Below are 17,025 nucleotides of genomic sequence, written 5' to 3' on the forward strand. Positions count from 1 at the left end.
AAGGGACAGTATAAGAAGCTGATTGGCTGGTGATAATGTACCAGGCAATTTATCACTTCTCCGTTATCACTGCTTCATACATCTACCCCACAGCATGTAACAGGGAAGTTAGAAGCTGATTGGTTGGGGGTTGCAATTCTAATGCAGTGTATTGCTACAAAAGACGGGAAGTATAATGTGCTGTAGATAACACTTGTCTGTTTTCTAATTGTTCAGCTGGCCATACACTAGTCCGACCTGGCCACTTTTTACCCAATTCGGACGGATCAGGTTGAAATATCAGGTGAAAAGTGACTAAAGTGTCTGACATCGATCCAATCTGCACATCGGATCGGAGTTGGAGGTCAGACCTGCTGCACGTCCGACCTCGCCAGCCTCCCGACAGCAGGGAATGGGGTCACATGCAATATATCACGTGCAAAAGGATCGCATGCTATACAATCACGTGATGCTGCTCAAGGGCTATCGGCTGTGACTTTTCTGAGGGGAGAGGTCACAGTACAAGTAGAGTCTCCCTTATCCAAATATCCTTTATCCAAATAATTCCAAAAAGCCATAGCCTCTCTCATCCTATAAAATCTCACCCAAACGTTTTATGTAACTACAAAGGCCACAAAATGTGTCTGCTATTAGTACACACCACAGAAAAATAGACATTACATAATACTTTCTCTTTAAAGGGCAAAGCTACAGTTTAATCCAAGTCTGTAGTTATAAACCTTATACACTGATCAATGACCTGATCATGCAGACGTACAAATGGAAACACAAACCGAAAACCACAATATATTCCCTGAAAGAAACCTTTGCTGTTTTCAGCAGGAAATGCAAAGTTGGGGTGTTTACAAGGGAGGATTTGCCAACACTCTGCCATGCCGACGAGGTTATGCTCCAAAGGCAGAAAGTCTCCGCTTCTGAAGTCCTGTGATAAGACACATCAACAAAACAACAGACAAACAGCAGCCATGCAACTGTAACAAACTAAAGGATGCTAACGCAAACTCACAATTTAAAGGGAATTTACCATTAAAAAAAAAAAATTCTAATCCTATTGAACATGTCACACAAAGTCCGACAGGGTAATATTCGCATCCGTTTCCTGGGCTTTCTATACTAAAGCAGTTGGTATTCAGATCCTTGTGGAATAGATGCTCCTTAATTGTAACTGTCCTGGAATAAAGCAACACCTTGATGCTTTGACGTAATGTGCACGGATTCCAAACATGAAGGACAACGATCCACATGCATAACCCAGAACAAAAAGACAATCAAAACCTTACACTATACAAAAATATCCCGATTACTACTACTATTTGTATACTTTTGACTAGAGATAGTTGATGGTAGTATCACATGTTTTGATGGATGTGTACAATTTGATACTTTATTATACTGTCTGTACTTTTATAATGTACCTTCTTTGGAGATCTAATAAAAATTTATTATAAAAAAAAAAAATATCCCGATATTGCCATGCCTCGAATATTGTATTTGTATTAAAAGGATATACACTATTCAATGAAAAGCCATCAGAACTACTATTGGTGCAGGGGATGTGCACTGGGCTGCACATGGGACCCACAAATGTCTAGTCACACCCCATCGTTATCCTACCTGTCCATTTCAACAAGATAAGCAAAAGGAAGCAGGTTGCTGGTCATAGACGGGTAGATGTATGAAGCAGTGATAAGGGAGAAGCTGCTCTGTATAATTTTATATTATGCAAATTTTAGATGTTACTTCAGTGTTGATTGGTTGCCATGGGCCACTACTCCTCTGGCTCACTTCTCCTCCCTTATCACTGCTTCCTACATCTACCCCTGAGTCACAGAGTTCTTAATTGAGTTGTCCCCCAAAACGAACCTTTGCCTTAAAAATGAACCACCGCATACCACTCTAGCTGGTGAGCGTCGCTGGCATTTTTTAACGGATATCTCTCGCAGCAACGCCGGCACTCAAATGGTTAATAAAAAAAAAAAGTTGTCTTGCCAATTTTCACACCTACCGTATTTTTCGCACCATAAGACGCACTTTTTCTCTCCAAAAAAGTGGGGGGAAAAGTGTGTGCGTCTTATGGAGCGAATACTGGAAAAAAAACGTGCTAAAAACTCCTGGAGCTGCAGCAGAGCCCACCCCCAACCTACCCTGGTACTTGGAAGCAGCTCAGAGCGGTCCGGGCAGCAGGGATCATGTAGTGTGCTGTGGGGTCCGTTCAGCGAAGGGGATATCGTCGGCGGGGTCCTTGCGGCAGTTGGGAACTAGTAGGGCTACTAGTTTCCATCTGCAGCAAGGACCCCGCTGATTATATCCCCTTCGCTGAACGGACCCCACAGCACACTACATGATCCCTGCTGCCCGGACTGCTGTAAGCTGCAGGGCTGTCTTAATGGGGCCCTTGGGCAACTGCCCCTCCACCCACCGACCGCGGCACTGTTTAACACATACTGCGCTGCACCGCTGGACCCGCAGTGCATTACTAGTGCCGTCGGAAGTGGCTGGGTGACAGCAGCCGCCAGCCGGGAAGGTATCGCTGCAACCCGGCCCTGGGCACAGGATCCCGCTCCCTCACTGTTGCTGCTCCAGGAACGGGGGGATGACAGCAAGCACAGGAGACGGTGCACCCGGGACATGTTGTGTGTGGGCATGCTGCAGACCGGCTGCTGCTACATCTACAGGGCTCTCCTCCTCTGCTCCCCCACACTCCTGCAGGGGCTTCCCATCTAGAGAGATGGTGGGTAATGTAGTAGTTGGTGAGTAATGTGAGAGCTGCCTGTCTCCTATGGGGGTCCATAAGCTGCTGCCTCCAGGCTGTGGCCACCTGGGGACTGCATAGGACCTGAAGTCAGGTCATCCATTGCTGCTCCTGCTACTGCTGGTGGCAATAGCTATGGTGCACATTTCTGTGAATGAATTTGCTGCTGCTAAGTGCAGGACGGGCTGGCAGTAGTTCTGCACAAGTATACACAGCATAACTATTAGCAGCAATGAGGCACCGCTTATTGACAGTGTGGCAGGATCACTGATGTACAGTATGATCCTTCCTCCCCTGTACTCTGTGTTTGTAGGCAGCAGCAATGGGCTGGACAGGGGAACGGGCATTACACTATTTATTCAGAATATTTTTTTTCCTGTGTTTTCCTCCTCTAAAACTAGGTGCGTCTTATGGTCAGGTGCGTCTTATAGAGCGAAAAATACGGTATATTGACAAATTCCCTTGGCACTCAAAGGGTTCAATTTAGGGCAGGCGTTAATAAGTACAATAGATTGTATAGCTAAAAGTGCAACATGTGGAAAAGTGCATAGAAATACGGTGAAGCGCGTCTAATGGTGTTCCTAAATTGTACATTGGTTTTCAATGAATTTTCAGCTATTTTGCAGGTGTCACATACACAAGCTCATAATATAAATAATCCCACCATAGATCATTTACCCCATCCTAAAACAAGACAAGAAAGAAAGCAGAGACCAGACAACACCCAAAGACTGTTAGACATGCAAAGCAACAATATGAATTACCAGAGAAATCAGTGTCTAGGTTAGTAGCCTCACCACCTCCACCACACACAAGTGAGGAATCAGGACTGTCCTCGTTAGTAAGTGCTTTGTTATAACCATCGCCATCTGTAGAAATAGGCAGCATTAGATTAGTCCACACAAGATAATACAGTCAGACGCGCTGGGCATTTTGTGAATCGGCGACAACATATAAATGTGCCTGTTAGACACATTGTGGCACATAAGAAGGCCGCCTATACAGTACATACACAAGGAGCGAGTGGCATCACTGGGACACTGCATTGTAAGGGCCAGGTGAATCAAGCTTCAAAAAGTGATAAAATGGAGAGTGATAAACCACCAGCCAATCAGATCGTAACTGCCATGTCATAGGCAGTGTTTGGAAAATTACAGTTAGAAGCTGATTGGCTGGTGGTTTATCACTCTCCACTTTATCACTTTTTGAAGCTTGATACATCAGTCCCTTAAGAATTTATAGGCTGAATTCACTTGTAGCAGGGGTATTCAACGGGTTACGATATATATAGATGGTAGACTATGTCTAGGTCGACAGTAACTAGGTTGACCACTAATGGTTGCCAGCAACTAGGTCGACACGTAAAAATGGTTAATCGTTTTCATGTAGATCATGTTAATGTTGACTTTAAGCTTGTGTCAACTTTTTGTCAATTTTGTTTTAGGGTATGTCACCTAGGGATGGGGGAGAACCAGATGGTTTAGGGTATGTCACCATTGATGGGGGAGAACCAGATGGTTTAGGGTATGTCACCTAGGGATGAGGGTGAACCAGATGGTTTAGGGTATGTCACCATTGATGGGGGAGAACCAGATGGTTTAGGTTATGTCACCTAGGGATGAGGGAGAACCAGATGGTTTAGGGTATGTCACCATTGATTGGGGAGAACCAGGTGGTTTCCATCCATCGATCTCAAAGCATAACCAAATTGTTTTTTATTTTCTTAGCCGGAAAGGCCGGGGCACTGAGCATAGCTCCGCCCCCTACACTCGTAAAGCCCTGGCCCCAGGTGCTGATTGGCCCATGGGCCAGTCTGTCCAATAAAAGGGATGGTAATTAATAGTTAAAACCATCGATGGTCATACATCACAATGGTCTTTGCACTATCGCCATCAATGGCAACCACCGATGGTATTAGTGTCGATGGCCATCACTAATGTTGACCATTCTTAGGTGCCGACCTAGTCATTGTCAACCAGTAGTGGTAGACCTAGTGACTGTTGCCCTAGACATTGTCGACCCACGGGCCGCATACCTGCTGCCCTCCTCCAGTGGCTGTGGAACTACACGTTTCAGACATTAGGGTGTTACAAAAATGCTGGGATTTGTAGTTCCACATGTTGAATACCCCTGACATACTAACATTGGATACAAGTTTCCAGCAACAAGATTTGAAAGCAAAGCAGTGATGACATTTTGGAAGTGTCACAATAACCTGGGACCCAAGGAAATCATAGGGGTTGTATCATGCAAAGGAGTATATGTGCGTAAGTGTGGAGTTTATCTATTGATAGTCATTCTCAGTACATTTCTATAGCTCACAATAGTTCATGGCAGCCAGAGATTATAGAAGATTGTAGGTGCCCAGCGAGATGTAATAAGGCAGGAATAATTCCTAGCAAAACCTGACAAGCAGTGATGACCACTGCAGTTATGTGACACCTAGTAATGCCCAACCACTAACGTGAGACCTACCGAGATATCCACATATGCAGGCACGCCAGGTCTCAAGAGACTCGCCAAGCCTCGGCCATCTTTTTCCTTATTTTTGGCAAAAATGCATCTTTGTTGCAATGGAATATGACTAGCACACACAAGGAGACCGTGATGATTAATGTGATATATGACAATTATAGTTACTTTTGGCTCAATTAAGGTCGACATACATTGGGTTGACAGGACTTAGGTCGGCACCTGAAATAGGTCGACATGGCTAAAGACGAAAGGGTTGGAAGGTTGACAAGCTTTAGGTCAACATGAGTTTTTCATGGTTTTTTGTTGTCCCGAACTTTGACACAGTCAACATGAACACCGTCTAAGTGCGCTATCATATTCTCCCTCCACACCCTAGTGGGTAGTAGGATATAAATACCGCCTGTCGGCACATGTTAGCGCCAAAAAACATGAACAGCGCATACAAAACCTTTTGACTGTCGACCTTCCCATTGTGGACCTAATGCTTGTTTTGACCTTTCAACCCTGTCAACCTTTGTTGTTGACCTATTTCAGGTGTCAAAGTAAGCCCTGTCGACCTTCAGTAGTTGACCCAATGTGTATCAACCTTAATTGAGTCGACCTAGTGAACGCATCCCCAATATTACCCTAGATTATTTACATAGTGCCCCCCCCCCCCACAAAAAAAAATTAACGCCAAACACTGTAGGGAAGTAGGGAAATACAACACAGTATATAGTGTATAGGCCCAACAAGCAAAAATACATCACTAAATACAGGGGATACAGTCAATATCCCGGCACTCAGCATGGCTATGGTCAGAATATCAGCAGCGGAATCCCGGCAGTGAGTACAGGGGGTTAGTTAGGCACTAACTTGAAGGTTTTTAGTCTGTGGGATGGGACGGTAGGGTTAAGCTGTGGGGAGGGTGGGTTAGGATTAGGACAAGTGTTAAAATACTTCCCAAAATCCATTGGGATTCTGGCCGTGGGTAAGCTGAGTGGCGGGATATAATACCCAACCCAAATATAGAACCCTCAAACAGAATAAATGCAGTGATACCAAGAAATAAAAAAAAATATGTATGCAAGATATTATGTAAGGATCACAGGAAATAAATATTAGTTTAGTGTAAAGGTTGATTTTGGACAATTTCAGATCAATGCTTTGATTTCAGGGCTTAAAACACATATTTACTAACAGATATTAATTTTTAATTGTTCTAGCCCGGGAAGCCCAACATTGATTAAAATAGATTTTTAATTGATATAAAAGTAATCAAAATCAACCTTTCATAAATTTACAGCAGCCCCATATCTTATAGAAGTGGTTATTCCAAAGCACAGCTACAAATACCTTCTAATAGTCTTCTAAGCCATGTGTGAAAGTATGCATTTCATTTATACTTTTTTATGACTCACTCTTAATTGTTCATTGTACATGTATATGTTTCCGTACTTTTATTTTTTAAATCCTATACCTTTTGCAGAGGAAGCTATATTGTATACCGCCCTGTACAAAGCTACAACTACACAACAGGTGAGCAGCAATATATTTAGTAGGTACCTCACAAGTGGCCCTTGGGTCTTGAATGAGCCACATTTTATCTTTATAGACAAGCATCAGATCAGATTATGAGATCACAAGACCAGATTGAGGAGGGTCACATGGCCAAAAACAGAAGGTTAATCTACGTTTTATTTACATCGCTACCCAAATCATATACTATCCTGCTACAGTATATTAACCAATCAAATGCCCTGTGCTAATTTAACAGAATCACTGAGAAGAGAATTAAAGTGCAAAAATGACTTGCGGCATAATTTGTGGCAGGAAGGAGGAAAAAAAATAGGTAGGGGGGTATCTATACATGGCTGCATAAACTGGAGATTTATATCTGCAACTAGCCACTGCAAACTCTATAACAGGGCGCATCTAACAAACTAAGGGGTAGATTTAGTAAACTCGGTGAAGTGATAAAGTGTCTGTTTTTTATCACTGGCCAATCAGCTCCTACCTGTGATTTTTCAAACCAAGCCTGTAACTTCACAGTTAGGAGCTGATTGGCCGGTGATAAAAACCAGACCCTTTATCACTTCACCGATCTTAATGAATCTGCCCCTAATGGAGCTATCCAAGAGTCTTACTAATAAGAATAAGGTTTTAATATGTTAGATGTAAAAAGTCCAAAAGGTTTTCTTATTCTTTAAACAACTTTAAATACTTTGCTCTCACATTATTTCTGTGGAAAACAGTAAAACGATGACTTCACCATCATGGTCTCATGCTGGGTGTAATGCCACATTCCTATAAAGACTGGACGCATTAATAAAGTCAATCAGCCCTTCCACATTCCTTGAATATCACACAGGGCAGCCAACTACCTTCACAACTACGCACACGTGTTCTCGCTGCAAGCTCTTACCCCCTCCAGCAAGATTGCATGCAAGTTACCATGTTTGGTCTCACACGTGATCAACGGAAAAAAACTCGATAACATTTTTATTATCAGCTGGATCAAACTGTTCTCGGTCTGACTGGACTGTGTGCTCACAATTATGGTTACTGTATATTTCTACTTGTATTTCCTTTGATGTGTTCAATAAGATAAAAATAAAATAAAAAAACATATACTTTGTACATGTACGCACTCCGTTAATCATGCAAAGGAGTGTACTTGAAGACCGAGCACAGTCCTTTAACTCACCTACAGAGGTCTTTGCCCTTTCTTTCAACTTTTCTGCAGACACCTCACTGTAGCTGGGAAGTTCTGACATCTTCACTCCAGATCGAGCTTCTGCTATGAGTTGACGTGCTCGCTCTCTCAGCTGACGCCGTCGCTCTTCATCTTGCTGCTGGGAAATATTGAACAGTTTTGCCAGCTTAGTAATTGACAGAAATGCAATTTTTATTCTCAATCTGATGGCCATGATAGCGAGCAGCTCCATGTTACAGTCCATGAGTCACAAAGGGGTAAATACAGTAAAAATACATTACATAAAACAGTATTTTAATCATCCCAGCTGTCAGAAGGCTTTCATGGGTTAAAAAATAATGGACAGCATGGCAGCTCAATGGTTAGCATTGATGACTTACAGAGATGGGGTCATAGATTAGATTCCAGTGAGTATTCTATTAGTGTTGGGTTTGTAAGTTCTCGTGTTTGTGTAGGTTACTTCTGGTGCTCCAGTTTCCTCCCACATTCAAAAACATACGGCTAGTTTAATTGGTTGCCTCAAAAAAATGGTACCTAGTGTTTGTTTGTGCTTCAGTGGTAGGGAATTTACACTGTTAGCTTCAGCAGTGAAAGGATTGAGGTGAACTATTAATTATTCACATAACATGGCGGCAATTCTATTACCAAGAATACAAAATTCAAGATCAACTTTATTGAAAGCCACTCAAAAGGGTTTCCTGAAGCAGTCCTCAAGTTTATCCCTCTCTTTGTGGTGCGACTTCTTACAATACACACTTGCATATGCAGATTCAATTATGCACAACCCTTTTGTGTCCAAGCGGGCCACCACCTCCACCCATCTCCAGGAAAGTGGTGGCAGAATTTTCACGAGTGTGGATTAGAAAATAGATAGGGGGAAATTTACTAAGATGTGTATTCTACTTCACATGTGATGTTGCTATGGGCAACCAATCAGATCCTGTCTACTATCTTCTAGAGGGTGCTGAATAAATACGTAGATTCTGATTGGTTGCCTATAGCAACATCACGTGAAGTAGAATACACATCTTAGTAAATTTCCCCCATAGTGTCAATAGTTCTACCCCAAAAGGTCGACAAGAAAAAAGTAGTCGCATGAAAAGCGTGACATGAGTTTTTCACTTTTTTGGTGTCGATGTTGACAACTGTGGACACGGACCCACAATTAGTGTAACACGTGGTTGGGGCTCGTCAATCTACTATATTCTCCCTCTATGCCGACTTGGATGGTAAAGTTGAATATCGATACACGGTAGACCTATCAACCAGATTTCCACAGAATTTCCTATATTTTGCATGTCTCATTTCTCTAGGAATATGGTACTGCACACCCTGCCCCCCATTACAGAAAGGCTACCGGTCAGTAGTCTCAGAATGATGGCAAATAATAAAGACATTAATCTACTGTAATTCCGTGCAGGCCAACATCACCTTCACACATCCATTAGAACTGAATCATCCATTTACATTTTAGGTTTACCCAGGTACTGGAAGGTGTCATTCAAGGACGAGTTTAGTGATGTAGAGTGCGTATATTTTTTGGTTATCTTCAAATATAAAAAAACATTATTTTTTTTTAAATAAAGTAGGTGTGAAAATTGCCAAGCAAACATTTTTATTCATCATAATGACCTGTAATGTTTACCTTATATAGGAAAAATTATATATTTTCACAGAACACTTTATTATTTGAGATGATATAACAAACTAGTAAGCCCGCTTGAAGCAGCTAATGCTTCGAAAGCTAGTCTGCTACCTTGTGATTGTCTCTGTATTTGTGCATGTGTGAGAAACAGATGTAGTTTCTCACTCGCTGCCAACAGATGGCAGTGTTTCGGAAACACACAAATGGACACTAGACATATATAGAGGATGTGAGCGACGCTGGCCTTTTTGGCTGATATTTTGCACATCTCTCACAGAGATGATGGCACTCAAAAGGTTAAGCACGATACACACTAGCCAATGAGCTTTGTGAACAATATTGTTATTCAATTACAGGAGATATCGCCCATTTTAGTTTTACATTTTTTGCCAATGCCTTTTTGGGGGGCAAAAAGGCATGGATGAAAAATGACTAAAAACAGGCAAACGCTCCTTCAATTTTCACAGACAATAAGCAAAAACACATGAAATCTCAGATCTATGTGTTTTTTTCATCAATGCCGAATTTTCCTAGGCAAAAAAATGTAAACTTTAATTGAATAGGGTGAATAGAAATTCACCATAAAAAATGTAAAAAAGTGCAATTTTTTTGGCCTAGCCAATTGAATACCCCCATAGTCAGAGATTTTGGTGAACGATGTAGCACATACACACTGATTTACATACACAATATCGTTCAGTAAAATCACCCAACCCTAGTGCTTGCATGCATCATTGACAGTATGGATATGGTCACCATGGCGCATGAAACACATATGACAAAGGAGGGTTCATTAACGATACTGAGCGCACACACTAGATGAGGTCAACTATATTTGTATCGTTCGTACTGTTAATGATATATCGTCTAGTGTGTATGGGGCTTAGACAAGTACACAGCCCATCTTTTCACTCGGGGTGGCCAGGGTGGGTTTGGCGAAAATATTCTAGCACTTAATGGTCGGTGTGGTCATATTAGGCACACTCACGATTACATGTGCAAGATCCCTAAAATACCAGGGAAACTAAATGAGAACAGATATCTATCTAAAACCAGCAGAGAAGCCTAAATACAATCAACGCCCATAAGTGGCTGCCATTTAAGCTAAAAACCACTAATAAACAAGCACAAGATACTAATTAGGAACATTTCTGACATTTCCATGCAAATTGTTTGTTTGTAGCTATTTTCCGGCCATTGTTCTGGGCACAATAGAGAAAATGCAAATGATTGAATCAAAATGCAACCCTAATGGGACTCTCTGTTTATAACCATTAGCCCAGAGGTGTGCAGTAATTCAATCCTCAAGCAGCAAGATTTAGCCTCATTAACAGCCAGCATGGGAAGGTTACAACTCATAAAACCCTACAGTAAACAAAGTGTATGGACACAGCACAATATCTTGAGCCTGATTGACAGGATCCAGGATCCCTATCAGATTGCCTCCATTTACTTCTCCGCTAACAGACTCAATTTTGCACAGGCCTCTGTGAGCTCTTATATTTGCTTTCACACACCTCAATTTCCCCGCAGACAGAGAATGAAAGGGAAAAACGTTGTTTGTTGAGAAGATACATAAGGCCGAAAACATGCAAAGCTTTTTTTTTCTTTCTTCTATCACAGTTTACATACGCGCACTTTAAAATTATATCTGTGAGGTAATCCCCCCCCCCCCCAAACTTTATTCTAAAACACAGTTTTAAAATACAAATGCTCTTTGAATGCAGAGATTTTATTAGCATTTATCTTGTAGAATATGTATGTTCTAATACAGCACATGTTACCTGCATGTTATGTGTTCAAGCACGGACTCCTCAAATCTACCAAATCATCTACCAATTAAAAATTGCCCACATACATAAGAACTGATCAAGCATGCAAACAAAATACATAAATATTATATATACACAATTATATTACATATACAATATAACTAATATATAGTGTATATATATATATATATATATATATATATATATACACACACACACACACACACACACACACACACAGATAGATAGATAATTCTAGCACCTTGTAAAATCCTTGCAGTTCCTCCTTCCTACCTGGGGTGTCGCTGATTGCTGTGGTACTTCTAGCACAGTCTGCTTTGTAGCTCAATGCAGAGATACAATGTAGAAACACCACAGCAGACAGTGACACCCCAGGTAGGAAGGAGTAACTGCAAGGATTTTACAAGTTGCAGGGTGCTAAAATGAACACTATCTATGCAATAAATATCCTGTCACATTTTAATGAAGCCTAACACTGTCATTGGAACCAAGCTGTCAGTGACTGATGTACTGAAGTTCACAGACACCTGAACACTGCAATGCAGTGTGTTTTTATGAACTTTGCATTTCACAATTCGATAGCAATGTATCAGTATTGGGCATTGACGGTCAGAAGCCGACACTTATGGCCACCAACTCCTATGTAGGTCATTTATATACTTCCCAACTATATCAGTCCTGGCCCCAAACCTGTCACCATCAAAAAAAAAGAAAAAAGAAAAGAAGAAACACCTTCCACACTATAGACATAATCCATGTAGATGCTTTCCCTTCATACACAGCTACAGATAAGCATCAAAAAGACAATAGTACAAACAAAGCAGAATGTTATCTGGGCTCTAGATCAGTGAGCTTGATGCAACTTTGAGTCTACAATGCAAATTTGTTATACGAAACTTGCAGATTTGGTACAAATGCACATACCCAAGGAATACAAGAAAAGCATATTACTGGTACTCACACTGAAGGTATGTGAATCTACTACAAAATGAGACATAGGAGAAGTGCATATAGAAGTGGGAGACCTTTTTTACGATGCTGCAAAAGTTACTTCATTAGCAGAACTGTTGGACTTCCTATTACCTATTACCTATAATCACTGATCACGAGCAATAGGCTAACTCAGGGCTAACTCAAGTGGCCCTGAGGTTCTGGTGAGGACTGAGGCTTATCATGGCAGGCGAAGCAAAATCCCTGAAAGCAGACGTTTTTTTGTGTCAGGGAGCAAACACAAAGGTCTCACTGAACCTGTGTGTCTTTGCATTGGAACCGGTCTTATGTGGCTACCCGAGAAAAACATTGAGCAAAATAACGAAATACAGGCAGACATTTTTTGCACTTGCTTTTTTTTACCAGGGGTAATTAGATACCCCCCCCCCCCCCCAAAAAAAAAACAACCAACCCAAACAAATAATAATAAAAGAAGGTAGAAAAAATAGGGGTTGAGGGCTAATCTTTGGCAACTTTAAATGAAAAAGTAATGTCACTTTTTTTTAGCACATTTCCCGCTCTAGGTCTTTAAGACAAAACTACGTTTAAAAAAATTCGGAAGAAGAAATTAATTTTCTTAGAAAGAAATATTTACTTTTGGGGTACTTAAAAGGCCATTTTAACCCCCAATAATGACATACTGTATTATGGGCCCAGTGAAGCCAATTGAAAACTTCCAAATGCCTTATTAGTCATTAGAGAAGGGGGTGGGTGGGATGTTCAAAGGGTTCTCAAGCAAATATAAAAATTTTCACCCTAAAATAAAGATTTCCCTACCTTATCACACCCTCAGAGGGGTGTGCCATAAAAATAAAACCTCTGAAAAAAAAGCCATGTGAGTTTGCAACTGCAATTCGCGGTGTTAATTTTCCGTGACAACTGCTCCCACAAGCCAACTCGCACCTAATTGGAGCGACCACATGTAAAAAATAACTTAAAGGGTCAATTTCTGGTTGTGCATTACAAATAATTAGAAATTCACATTTTGTTTGTCAATAAATAATGCAAACAAAATAATACTAAATTATTAATTACAAACAAAAAAAGTTAATTCTCTGTCTTAAGGTGCCCATACACGTACCAATTACCCGGTACTTTTTGTGCTAAAATAGCATCTTTGTGCATGCATTGTGCATGCGATGCAATGCTATTTTAGCACAAAAAGTACCAGGTAATTGGTACGTGTATGGGCACCTTTACACATTTCAAAAGTGTAACAAGGTAGCCCTTGTACAGTAGGGTGGGGCCAGATGTCCCCACCTTCATGTACCGGTCCCAATTCACAGAAAGTATATTCCCAGGAACTGCTGATGTAATAAAGCTCTTGGGCCAGTTGCACTATGAGATCAGCAGCCTCGGTGCAACAATTCCAGCTGATTTTGGCAGCTTTGCAAACTGCACAACCTGGCAGCAACTAGTCCTACTCGTTTTCAAAGTGAATGTGACGTTAACTTCCTCAGGGCAAATCAGATAAACTATAACGAAAAAATGAAAGTAGCACTAAATGGATACAACACAAATAGTTTTGCTTATGACCTTATTGATACTGTATCTAAAATATTCCATATTCCATATTCCATATTCCAGAGGGGGGAATTTACTAAGATGGGAATTCTATTTCAGAAGGGATGTTGCTCTGGGCAACCAATCAAATACTATTATTTTCTGGAATGTACTAAATAAATAAGTAGATTCTGATTGGTTGCCCATAGCAACAGCCCATGTGAAATAGAACTCCTATCTTTGTAAATTTCCCCCAGAGTGTAGGTCACAAAAGCTGATCTTCCCTGGAAAGCAGTTTTGGTGCTCCAACCTTCTCCTTTGTGCTAGCAGGGATGCTATCAGGAATTTTGAGGCCGGGACTCATTTGCCACCCTCCTCACTTGACTTACTGTAACCCGGGATCCTGCTCCCCAATCTCCTCTTTCAGGGCGAGATGTATCAAATGGAAAATGCGGTAAAACCTCGGTTTTACCGCATTTTCCAATGTATCAAAAATGATACCGCACTGAAGAGTATTGCCACCTTTGGGTGGCGATACCCTATAGAAGCCTATGGGCTTCTTTTCGCCGCCCGCCGACGCAAACCCGCCACCTCGCCGACCCCCCTCTGGCTTACCTTCCTGAAGGGTCCTCCTGGACCCCGGAAGGTAAGCCCTGCCTTCCCCTAGTGAAGCAGCCGGACATCGTTCTGGCTGCAGGGGGGAGGAGGAAGCGCCAGGGACAGCATGCATAGATGTCCCCGGCGTGAGGGGAGAGCGTGGCGGCAGGGAGGTGACGGAGACCCCCCGCACACCAGTGTACAGGTATTGCGGGGGGGCCTCCGTCACCGCACCGCGATGCCAGACGCATATGTTAGTAAATATGCGGCAGCATCGCAGGGGGGGGGGGGGGCGATGTATTTTAATACACCCCGCCCTCAATGAGCTGCAGTCCGGAGGTCCCGGAGCGCAGGCTTCTTCAACTCAGGATGCCAGCGGGAAATTAAAATGCAGCGCCGGCTGGTGAGCCAATCATAGCCGCTCTGATTAGCAGTCGGGGGTGTGTGTGTAGCGGTGGGCAAAATGAGCTGCCCGGGCCCCCTTCCAGAGGCCAGGGCAGCTGTACCCACAGCACCCCCCTATTGGCGGCCCTGTGTGCTAGGTCCAATTTCCCAGCACAAATTCTCTGTACAACTTTGATGAAGAGTCTGGGTGTAACGCGTCACAGGCCAGCCTGTATTCCGCATACATTCCAATGTATTCTATACAATACTTATTGCGTGATGGTAACATATTGAAGTCCACCTTCGCTGTCTGCTATTAGCATTCAGAGAAATATTTTTACACATTTATGTTAGCATCCCCAAATCTGACAGATGGGTGCACAGCTATGAAAAAAAAAAAATTGTCTCCATTTAAGGACAAAGTCTTCAAGACTGACTAATGCAGTTTCCTTGTTTCCACCCCATAAAACTGTATTGGAATGCAATTTTTATATTTCACAGTTCACCGAGGGCTCAGCAAGCTTTCGTTCCCCTGCTTCAATGGTGCTCCTTTTAATTTTATCCTCCTTAGTCCTAGTAATTAAAAGTGATCAGCAGTGGCTTCCCAAAGGATTTAACAAAAAACTAGCCCCCTCCTGAGAATTGTGCTTTTCAGGGGGGAAAAAAAAGTGCAGAAAGATTTTCATTTCACAAGGACAGAATATGATGAATTTTCAATCCCCAACTTTATCTAATTGTTCCTTCAACAGCCTTTACATCGTACGGAAACTACAAAAATGGACGACAGCTGGGGGCGCTTTTGTACTTCCGCTAATTTCTCTGAGTGACATCCTCTGGATGGTTTTTGAAAGTTAAATCTTAAGTGGAACTTTGTCTAGTACCTACTGTAGCTCAGTGATAAATAATAGAATGTAAAGTACACACTAAATAAACAAACCATATAGTAACAACAAAACTATAATAATAATGATGATGATGATGGGAGGAATAATAATACAACAGATTGCATTATTATTGTTCTTATTCAACATCCAAAGATTAGCATTTTATTAGCACTGGTAACATTAATAATGATAAGAATATTCAAAAGGAATATATATATATATATATATATATATATATTTTTTTTATTTATTTATTTATTAACAGTTTCTTATATAGCGCACACAGATTCCGCAGCGCTTTACAGAGAATATTTGACCATTCACATCAGTCCCTGCCACAGTGGAGCTTACAATCTATATTCCCTACCACATGTACACACACACACACAGACATTCTAGGGTTAATTTTGTTGGGAGCCAAATTAGCCTAGCAGTATATTTTTGGATTGTGGGAGGAAACCGGAGTACCCGGAGGAAACCCACGCAAGTACGGGGAGAATATACAAACTCCGCACAGTTAGGGCCATGGTGGGTATTGAACCCATGACCTCAGTGCTGTGAGGCAGTAATGCTAACCATTACACCATCCGTACTGCCCATATATATATGTATGTATGTATATACACACACTACATTACACTAACATGCAGACACAAAGAGGCTAATTTGAGCGCAGTCGCAGCTATCACCAATAAGCGACTGTATGGAAATTTCACTACAATGTACTCCCCTAGTGTACACCCATGTATCCATATGTGCAAGGACTGAGGGCCTTGATCGCAAAACAAAAATAACCCCATGTTGCACTGTATGTGGGGCAGATGTAACATGTGCAGAGAGAGATAGATTTGGGTGGGGTGTGTTTAAACTGAAATCTTTAAATGCAGTGTAAAAATAAAGCACACAGTATTTACCCTGCACAGAAACAAAATAACTCACACAAATCTAATGCCCACATGCACGTTAGGCGATCCCCCCACATGGACACCGATATTTCCGGCGGCGGGGACCTGGCAGGGTGTCAATACCAGCAGGGAAGAGAATTAGGGCCATGCTGTCGTAACGAGGATCTCCCTGGTCTTTACATGCATGATGAGGGAGTGGGGTCGTTAGCGATGCGCAGGAGAGCGCATTGATAATGATATTGCGTGTACACACTAGACAAGATAGTAAGAGACTACTGAGGTACATCTTTTACTATCTCCTCTAGTGTGTATGGTGCTTAACTCTCTCTGCACACGTTACATTTGCCTCTCCTACAGTGCACATAGTTTGTCCATTTGAAAAAGATTTTGCAATCAACTGAA

The 17,025-nt window shown here is 41.8% G+C and overlaps 1 protein-coding gene across 7 annotated transcripts in view; it reads right to left on the bottom strand.

Moving 5' to 3' along the window:
* EHBP1 (EH domain binding protein 1) overlaps positions 1–17,025 on the bottom strand; it is a 337,428-nt gene that overhangs the window by 81,297 nt on the left and 239,106 nt on the right. For 2 of the 7 annotated variants that reach the window (XM_083175796.1, XM_083175794.1), the window contains 2 exons: positions 7,914–8,061; positions 3,517–3,621 (listed from right to left, as the gene is read on the bottom strand). In XM_083175796.1, the coding sequence (XP_083031922.1) occupies positions 3,517–3,621; positions 7,914–8,061 (253 nt within the window). The remainder of the gene's footprint in view (positions 1–3,516; positions 3,622–7,913; positions 8,062–17,025) is intronic. The other 5 variants (XM_083175799.1, XM_083175797.1, XM_083175800.1 and 2 more) reach the window with 3 other exon arrangements.

This window comes from Crinia signifera, chromosome 3 (assembly GCF_055691185.1).
Source record: "Crinia signifera chromosome 3, ASM5569118v1, whole genome shotgun sequence".
In the NCBI taxonomy this organism is placed as follows: domain Eukaryota; kingdom Metazoa; phylum Chordata; class Amphibia; order Anura; family Myobatrachidae; genus Crinia; species Crinia signifera.